This window comes from Mesocricetus auratus, unplaced genomic scaffold (assembly GCF_017639785.1).
Source record: "Mesocricetus auratus isolate SY011 unplaced genomic scaffold, BCM_Maur_2.0 contig_4202_pilon_obj, whole genome shotgun sequence".
In the NCBI taxonomy this organism is placed as follows: domain Eukaryota; kingdom Metazoa; phylum Chordata; class Mammalia; order Rodentia; family Cricetidae; genus Mesocricetus; species Mesocricetus auratus.
In genome coordinates, this window is record NW_024430808.1 from 1 (window position 1) to 10637 (window position 10637).

At 40.0% G+C, this 10637-nt stretch overlaps 1 gene segment (V, D, J or C); it reads left to right on the forward strand.

Annotated features, from left to right (window-relative positions):
- Positions 1–5301: 5301 nt before the first annotated feature.
- On the forward strand, positions 5302–10021 carry LOC121138104 (the record flags this gene model as incomplete). The annotated part of the segment is given in 4 exon segments: positions 5302–5361; positions 5564–5844; positions 7099–7111; positions 9927–10021. Coding segments are annotated over 4 exon segments (449 nt in total), but the record flags the coding sequence as incomplete, so codon positions are not given.
- Positions 10022–10637: the final 616 nt, after the last annotated feature.

The following is a 10637-nucleotide window of genomic DNA, read 5'->3' on the forward strand; positions in this document are numbered from 1 at the left end:
AAAATTGAATTTGTCGTAGTCATGGATCATATAGAGTGTATCACTGCCATAGTTCTTTACCTAGAGATTCTAGTGCTTCACAAAAGACAAATTCCTTGATCAGAAATCACCTGGTACAATGTCCATGTCCTCAGGAATTGGGACACAGCCAGCTTAAATTACAATATTCACTGGAGCATGAGAAGGTTAGGATAAACACACAAAAGGAGAGTCCTTTGTGCTAGACCTTTTGCAAAGCCCAACTTTACACTTTTGAATTTCCTGGCAGTGCTGAAATGAAGGGTTAGCACCATGCTCTGCCTGGATAGAAAACTCTCCAGAGGTCAGAATAGGGCTTGCAACATTTGCTTGATGAACCACAAAGCAAATGAGTAATGTTGGGTAAAATAAATCCATTCCTATATTACATCACACTGACATCCATGTTAGACAAGGTTAGGTATCTCAGTAATACCCAATTCTAGAAGTCAAATGACAGCACCTTCCCTACACACTACCTCAACTCAGGCCTATCTGACACAATGAAGGATGCTCAGGAAGTGACTGATAGATGACACTGTACCCTAGCAGGTTCTGAAAGACTAGAATTGTGTCTTAACCTCTGTGGATGCAAGTTATTTCTATAGGGAGGGGATGTCTCAACAGTTACCTGCTTTCTTCTGTATCCCTGCACCAGGTGACCCAGGGTACAGACTCCTAAATCTTATTCACAGCCGCAGAGAATGTACCTTGGGTTTAGAGCCTTCAGTCATGTGCTTTAAGAAGCCTAGAGCTAATTGTTACGGTCACATTCACTCATGTAGAATAAGACATGACCATATAAATTACTTGATGCTTCAGACTCTCATGTTAATGGAGAAGCTACACAGTGGCAGAACATAGTCCCCTGACTCAGAACCCATCCTTACTAATAGCCCAGGATACCCAGAGCTTGAACTAAGGGGCAGTCTCTTGTTCATGGTCTCTAATAGTTCTCAGTTTAACTGGAGACCTTTGTGCCACCATACCTTGAAAAATGGAAACCTTAGGGGTCACTGTAAGACAGCTGCACTTTGTAGCTGAGCCCTGCTAGTGGCAGTGATGTAAAGCATAACAAACTCACACTTTGCCAAGGCTCATTTCTTTCCCTTTAATCATTGTCAGGCAACCTATCAGGCTCCAGTGGAGGCAAAGTACAGTGAAGGTATTGAAATCTCATTGACTCCCCTGTGCCTCATTCTCCCCTCACCATGAAAACAGAGGATCCCCAGCACAAACACCAGAGTCTTGTCAAATCCTGACTCTGTCTAAACAATTTTCATGAATCCTTGATGTGGGTGAATCCTTTAGGAAACCAGAGAAGCAGGATATGTCTGTTGCTTCCCAGAAGCTCCCAGTTCCTGAGACTTATCCCTGGAAGGCTCAAGGCTGTCACACACAGAGTTCCCCCAGTCCCTTCCTTGAACTCACGGTGTCTTCCCCAGAACCATGTTTTCCAGTGAGACCTAGGTCCTGCTTCCTTCTTCCTCACTCTGGTCTCTCCATGTTGTCCATTCCTCCTCCCAAATATACTTCGCGTCTTGAAAACATTTCTATATATGACCTTACACGCAATGAACAACTGTCCTAAGGGCAGCCAGTGTTGCTACAACCCAAGTGACATCATGGGATTCCAAGTGATCTCCAGGACACAATAGAATTTCCAGATGGGACTGCTGATGTCACAGGGCACAGCCTTCCACTCCTTGCTCATTCATTCTCCCTGAACAGACCAAAGCTGGGGTTTCCTTTCCAGGAGTCTCTCCTGTGACACAGGGGTTGCCTTTCAGCACCTCCTTCTTGCAAAGTTAGAGATTTCTCTTTTCTTTTTCAGAATGTTTTCAGTACTTCAGCCATGCAGATTTGAACACTAATTTTGCAAGCACTGCCCAAGAATAGTCCATACACAGAAATATGAGAAAAAATGCATGCCAACAAATTCTGTGAGGAAATGGAGGAAGAGAAAGCAACTGAAGAAGTCTAAGTTTAAGGAAAGTTGGCAATTGGACATTTGAAATTTAGCTGAGTTGATTATGAGACACTCACTAATCTAGTCTGTTCTCCCTACAAGGCTGATAGGTTACTTAGGGATGTCTAGATTTACAGAAGTTATAAAATGAATTTCTCTTTACGAAGGGGATTTGTTTTTTTAAACTTTTTTATTACTTTAATTTTAAATAGCTTGCTTCACATGTCAAACCCAGTTCACTCTCCTGCCCATTCTCCCATACTCCCCCACAATCCCGCCTCTCCTTCAGTAGGTATTTTAGGGCCAGGAGTTTCCTAAGTGCTTCAAAATTTTTGACAAGTGTTGTCAAAAGAAAGAACTTTCAGTGCATGATATGGGAGGGACAGTTTTAGTTTCTAGAGCAATCTAGGCCCCAATTTTGGCAACAGTTGTGGCTGATCTCTGAGGGGTGTGGCTGAGAAAGAGTTAGAGGAGTATAGACAGAAGGGAATGCAAAAGTAAACTTCATGAGATGTCAACTTCTTGTTCCCAGAAGACACCTTGAGTTGAACTGGTGGGAAGGCAAGGGGTCGGGTACCTGAACAGGACTCACATTGGAGAGAAGACACATAAGCCTAATAAAGCTCCATAACCAAAGACTAATTAGCTGATTAGCCTTGAGTACCGGCCCATTCCAGAGAATAAAGCTTATGCTTTTGCTTTTACCACAGCTCAATCTTGTGTTTCTAGGATGTTGTCTTCTCTGTTTGTCTCAGTAATGGAATATAATGCTCCCTAGGTGATCACTGCCTTCCCTGCCATGGATGTTTGTTACTGGTGTATGGAGAATTGCAAGCACTTTTATTATCACCTTGCTGAAGAAAGAGCTGATCAAATAAAATCTATGCTGAAGATCCATCTTAGCCCCAAAAGATTGGCTATCATAAAGAAAACAAAGGCAGTGATGTTTGTAGACATGTTGAGAAGTGAACTTTTGGAGGTAGTTGATCAGAATATAAATTTGTGAAACCATTACATAAATCAGTATAGAGTTTCATTACTGATAATCCACTAAAAATACAAATTCCACATAACCCAGCCTTACCACGCCTAGCTGTGCATCTTAAGGAATCAAACTCAGTTCACAATAAGGATATGTGCACATAATGCTGTTTTGGTACTGTTTACATTAACCAAATATGGAATTATCTCAGCTGTCCACAAATGATTGAAAAAGATGGAAATGGGTAGTGAATTGTGTCTTAAAATATTACAATAAGCACAGTATTTTTATAGTTAGTACAAGTAAAAAAAAGAGCCTGGACAGACTCCCTTGGTTAAGTACTGAGCTGAACTCAAGAAAACCAGTAACAGAGAGGGAGGACTGATGATCAAAGGGATTAAGACTGGGCTGGTTTAACCCCCAGAAACAGCTGACCAGACAAAGGTTAACTCTTGAATCCCAGGCATCAGCCTGGGCATCCAGCATGGGACTGATCAAGACCCCCTGAATCTGTGTGTCAGTGAGGAGGCCTAGGGAATCTACTGAGCCCTGGGCAGCTGATCAGTACCCATCCCAATATACACACGGACTTTGGACTCCCATAGAACAAAATGAGTTGCACTCTCACTCTGAACTCTTGGGGAAGGGTCTAGGCCCTGCCTTATATGAAATGACAGACTATGAACACCCCCATGGAGAGCCTCATCCTCCTTGGGGGAATTAGGGGATAACGGGGGGGGGTTGGGGGGAGGGCAAAGGAGGAAGGGAGGGAATGGGAGAGGGACCTGGACCTGACATGAGAAGCAACCTCGTTTCTTATCTAAATTTAAACTGGAAAATAAAATATAAAAAAATACAAAAAGAAAGAAAGAAGAAACAACATAAATAAAGTTAATTGTGTTAAAAATTGTTTTGGTAATTTGGTTAATTAATAACTCAGTTAAATTAATTTTAACTTCAACTATTTCAAATATTAAACAAAATAGGCCCTAATACTGGGCAACTTCAAATATATGCATAGTAACTCAACTGTGTATAAAAGGCAATATATCTAAAATGGACTTGGGAAATAAGTCACTAAATGTCAAGGATCCTGGACAATGGCAAAAAGGCATTGTATTGCTGTGATTTGTTTAGTTCTTTTTGTAGTAATTTGATTTAATCTTTTGTAGTTTTGTTCTTTATTTAATAGCTTTTATTAAATTTATTTAATCAAAAAAAGAGCCTGGAAAGATGGCTCAATCAGTGAAGTGCCTGTCTCACCAGCATGAAGAACTGTGTATGGATACCTAGAACACAATACTATCCAGAACTGCACCCACTTGTGTAGCCCTAGTACTATTGAGGACCTAACCACTGCAGTCCGTGTAGTCCATTGATAAGCCAGGCTGTAATGATAAGGTCTAGGTTCAGAGAGACCCAGAGCCTGTGTTTGTGTCTGTGTATGAGAGAGGGTGGGCAGGGAAGAAGAGTAGCGTTTTTTTTATGCAGCAGGGACATTCAGGACAGTTGTCTTCTAATTGGGGGATTAGGGATGTTTTTAATGTGCCTTATATAATAAAACAAGGTGAAGAGTAATCAAAGAAAATAACTGATGTTGACCTCTAACCTATCAACAAGTACACTGAGGAGTTCACATACCCCTGCACACAAACACCAACACAAACACAGCATAACATGTACAAAAAGAAATGAATGAATAAATACACAGATACATGAATAAAACATAGCTAGGCTGTGAGCTAGAGCCATGTTTGTTAAGACACATTTAAAGCTATTTTATTTTAAAAAGATTTTTTAATTACAGAAAACTTAATATTGATGATGAAGGAACAGTGGAGGGCTGTATGAGTTGACACAGAAAATAGATGACATAAATCATTATTTGATTGTTACAGAAAAGTGACTAGTGAAATAACTTTTATTTGCTGAAAATAAGTTGCCATTTTCTGAAAAATGTTTGCATAAACATACTCATACATAAATGTGAACGAATTCTTAAACTTTTATCTGACTATACTATTGCTTGTTTTAATAGTTTACCTAAGAAGAGTCTTTGATTAAGATATTTCTTTGGAACTAATGTGAATCCACATGATGGCAGTATCTTCATAGATATCCAGATTCTGTTTCTCCCATGGTCTTTTGCATCTGTGTCTGGGGGTGGTTAGTGAGAGAAGTAGGAGGGCTTTGGATGTGGCAGTGAAAACTAGGACCTTCTTTCTAATTGGATAAATAGTTTGGGCTTTTTCTCTTGTATCCAGTTTTCACCAGAAGAATTTAAACTCCCTAATTCCAGTCCTTTTGCTATGCTTGAATTGTGAATCTTCAGTGAAAACAATAATTCATCACTTAAATGTTTCGATAGTGGTGCTCTGGCTTCAAGTGAGGGGTGAGTTTGACAATTTCTATGGGAACATGAAAATACATTCAGTGAGGGTGTTGCATTCACATGTTATAGGATGAAGGGGAGAAATACCAATGTTCTCATGCTGCAACAAATTCAGGTGGGAGACCCATGGAAAAGCCCTTCTGGGAAGTTAGCATCCATATGCATCCAGTCCTGCTTGTGTGACCTCTGTCTTTCTGCACAGGCATGAGCAGTCAGCAGAAGGTGCAGCAGAACTCAGTATCCTTCAGTGTCCCTGAGGGTGCCATGGCCTCTCTCACCAGCACTTTCAGCAATCATAATACTGATTACTTCTGGTGGTACAAACAGTATCCTGGGAAAAGCCCCAAGGCTCTGATGACCATCATCTCCAATGGTGAAAAGGAAGAAGGAAGATTTACAATTCACCTCAATAAAGCCAGCCTGCATATATCCCTGTACATCAGAGACTCGCAGCCCAGTGACTCAGCTGTCGACCTGTGTGCAGTGAGCACACAGTGTTCTCCAGGCACCTGCAGGCTGCACCTAACCCCACTGGGACCCAGGAAGGTCTTAGATAGAGCACACACCAGTCTGTTGAAACTCTGTTTCTTTTCTATGTTAAATGGGAAATAAGAGCAAGTGTAGAGAGGGTTTGATTGATTAGGAAAGTAATCGACATTTGGAAAATGACCAGTCCTAAAGAGAAAGGCACACAATTGGTTTAGATGGAATATTTTCCATTCTTCTCTCACATTGAAGTTTGTACAACAATGTACACACACTTTATGTGCCAATCTGGGTGAGCTGGACTAAATGCACATGACTATGAGAATCTCCATATGCCATGTCATAAAGACCACCGTCAACTCTACAGTACTCTGACTGCCTTGCCATTTAAAATCTTTCAATTAAAAGAGTATTTGTTTTCTAATTTTGAAAAACATGTTTATCAACTAGCTGGTTTCTCTAGAACAATTTCATACATATTTACTTTTGGTTGACACTTCCCCATGCTAATCCCCTCTGCCGTCCCCTTATTTCCCATTCTTAAGGAAACCACTTTTCTCCCAGAATCCCCCTTCCACTTCCAGGTCATGTGTTTTGTTCCTTTCCACTCACACTTCTAATGCTGCCTTTCCCTATTGTGGGCAGCTGTCTAACTTCCTGACATCTACACACACTTGTAGTTCATGATATATACAGATAAAATCCACAAGTTAAAGATTTGCGTGTGTTTGTCTCTGAGGCTGGGATAACACTCTAAAGTAATTTGCAACTTCATTTTTATGCAAATTCTATCATTTCATTTTTCTTTATTGATGAATAATCTTCATATAAGTTTATATATTGTTGACTTTCTAAATGGCACGTGCAGATCTTTTCTTTTGGACATGGATTCTGAGGACCTGAAATAATTGGGCAGACTGCAGTCTAATGATATAGACAAACTTATATAAGTTTGAGTGTACTTTTATACACAGATGTAACAAAGAAACCAATGATCCAAAGAAGGTTGTTTGTGTTGAGCAAAATATGATCAATAAAACATGTAAATACATGCCAATAAGCATATATTAAATGGCAACACAGCAGCCCTTTCCTAGACCTTTCTGTGGATAGACCAATTTAAACACAATTTCCTCACACATACTATATATTATATGTAGTACATATTGAAAGCAAGGTAGAAGGTATATCCATACTGAGGGTATACTGAAGAGTGTGTTCTATAGCTATGATCTGACGTCTCTATTATAGGTAGAAGACCTAAGTACGTCTTATAAATTGAATAAAATGTTTCACATAGGAGGCAGAAAATCCTGTCCAAAAACAGTCAGTGAACAAAATGCACCTGTGGTTAAAAGGTCCTCTGCCTTTTCGCCTGCAGCCCCTCACAGTTTCCCTCGGCACTGTTCACCATGCATCATTCGAGTGTTACAAATATATAATATAAAATCTCCACCAAAATCTCATCATTCATTCTTTTATTAATGAACATCTAGGCTGACTTCATTTCCTAGAAATTGTGAATAGAGTGGCAATAAACATGGTTGAACAATTGTTTTTGAGGCAGGATACAGAGTGCCTTAGATATGTATCCAGGAATTACAAAGCTGGACCCTACAACGCTTCCTCTTTTACATTTATGAGAATGTTTCACACTGATTTCCACAGTTGTTTCATCAGTTTGTGCTTCACACAAGGTGAATGAAGTCTCCCTATGGCCCAACATCTTCACCAGCATTTGCTGTGATTTCATTACTTGATGATGGATATTTTTAATGGGTGAGATGAAGTATCAAATTAGTTTAACTTCCATTTCACTGAGGAATAAGAATGTTCAATGTTTTACTTACTAGCCATTTGTATCTCTTCTATAGCTCTATAGTTCTATAGCTCATTTCTGGTTGGTTTGTTGTTTAATGGTTCAATCTTCTGTCAGATATAAAGCTCACAAGATTTTCTCTCATTTGTACATTGTCTTTTTGTTCAGTTAACTGTCTCGTTTGTTGCCTTACTCTATTTTCATCAATTTATTTTTGAGACAGGATTTTATTTTGGAGGCTTGGCTGGCCTAAAATTCATGATCTTCCTGTTTCACCATCCCAAGTTCTGGGATAACGGGTTTGTGCCAACAGAAGTATCTCCATTCATCACTTATTAAATTGAGTGCTGAAAAGGTCCCCTGACTTAGCATATTTACCCTGGTGCTCACTGAAGCTTCCCCCAAGTTCACTCAATGGTTCTGATTTTATCATGTATCAGTACAGAGAAATATTTTCATACATTAATAGATCTCCCTTAGATTGTGTAATAATTTCTTTTTTCTTAATATCTCAAGATATTGGATGTTATATCTGGAACACACTGACAAAACAGACCTACAAACAGGAGAAAGGAATCATCAAATGTATATTGAGAAAGTCATTTGTTAGAACCTGTTTTAGTTATAGCTCTCACTACATTGCTCTGCTGAGCTTCAACCACACTACAAGACTAGATACCTGTGATGGCTAAAAGAAGTAGCAGTGTTCAGAGTGTGAGAACTGGCTGAAACAATAAGAGAATAATACCATCTACGACTTTCTGAGTCTAAGATACACCAATCAGGTATATATTATTCTTGTTCCATCCATATTCCTAAAAATCTCATGGTGTCAATTATTAAAAGGGTGAATAATACTTCAATGTATAAATGTGCCACATTTGCTTTATCTATTCTGTGTTGCTTCCAGTTTCTGACTCTTTTGAATACAGCAGCAAAGACCATGGTTGAGCAAGAGTCTCTATAGTTAAGATGTAATATTCTTCTGCTATGTACCCAAGAGTGGTATAGCTGGCTCTTATTAAGATTGATACCTGTCTTCCTGAGGAATTGGTACACTGATTCCATGGCTCTCTTATTAGGAGGATGTGCTATCTGTCTCCATCAATTATGTTTCCATTCCATGCATAGTTCTGCCCATGTTCTTGCTTTGGATTCCGAGTATCTGGTCCATTTTAACAGTAGCTCCCCTGATGCTGAGGGTCATGTCAATCCAGAGACACAGATAGTAAACTGAAGGGATAGATTAGAGCTTTCTTCATGCCTTGATTGTCAAAATTCCAATTTTATAGTAAAAAAAATAAGCTGATTGTCACGAGAGGACTGAGTTAAGACAACAAACATAAAGGCCAAAAGACTGTAATGACAGGCTTCATACCATGTAAGGAAAAAAAATCTATCAACCCAGAATACTGTATCTAGAAAATAATCCTTGCAAATTTAAGGCATAAAGATCTATCCCAAGTGTACTAAGAACTGTGTATGATATCCACATCAGCATTTCAGGAACTTTTAAAGGAATATTGCACACAGATGAGGGTGCTAGAATAATGAGATCCCTGGAAATAATGGACACATCACCTAGCAATAAACCATTATCTCAGTGAAATAATGAGCTCCTGATATGGACAAAGGATGAAGAACACAATAACGGAAATAATCACAGAAGAAAAGAATGAGGGGTGGGATCCACCCTATCATCCTGCAGTTACACAGTGGGTAGTTGTGCTAACACCTGGAATTGCTCTGGGAACCCTTGGTTGCATCATGACAAACCCATGGAAAGAGACTTCAGAAATGCTCTAGACCCTCATCGATGCAAATAACACCATCCCCAACCAGATGTCGGGGTTCTCTTTCCTCAAATTCACTGGGTTTGAAATCAGAGAGATGCAGGGGAGGACTGTGTAGGTGAGATGTTTGAGGAGAGAAGAAAAGGGAGGTGGGGAGGGAGGAGTTTGAACTTTCTTTGAAAGTTTTCTGGGCAGATGCTCAGAAACCAACCAACTGGTGGTCAGGCCCAGAGATGTATCTCCTGTGACCTGTTCTTCATTGGGAGGAATGGACAGACTCTTGGGATTGTCGAGGATGACACTAGGACCACAACTGACAAATGAGTTTGGGTTTCTGGTGAGGGTTACAGGTACAGCAAAATTAATAGTCCACATACATGTGAGATGAAGTCTTCTTATTAATCTGGAGATGCAGTTTGAAAACGTAACCACTCAGTCCTGTTCTCTGTACTGTGTTTTTTTCATAGGGGTGAACAGCCTGCAAGGAGAAGAGAATCCTTGGGCCTTGAGCATCCAGGAGGGTGAAAACGTCACTGTGAACTACAGTTATAAACATCCATAGCTGCCATACAGTCGTACAAACAGGACATGGGCAGAGGTCCTGCCATGCTAACCTTAATACACTCAAATGAGAAAGAGAAACAGTGGACCACTAAGAGTGACCCTATACAACTCCAGCCAGAGCAGTTCCCTGTTCATCACTGCTGCCCAGCCTGAAGATACTGTAGCATACTTCTTTGCTACAGATGCACAGTGTGCAGCCAGCACCTGCAGCCCTGACACAAACCCTCAGAACTTAGAACCCAATAGAGGGTGGAATAGTGCTTATGTCATTTCATGACAAGAGTTCACTGGAAATGGAAGAGATTTGATTCAAATTTGGGATTTTTCGTCTTTATTTTCCTAACCAGTCTTTAAGGAAAAGATTTAGGAATCTGAGCCCTGTTACTCTGATATCCCACCAGGGAGGCAGTACTGACCTATACTGTAGGAACACAGAAATATACTGGTTTAGCCAAGACCTTGGGAAAAAGCCAGGATGTATTACTTTTCAACTTATTTCATCTTATATCTTCTGTGGATGCAAACAGAAAGTCTTAAATTAACAGTACCAAAGAAGGCAAGCTCTCCACACAGCATGACTTCAAAGTTTGAAGACCTCTGTGCACTCCCAGGCA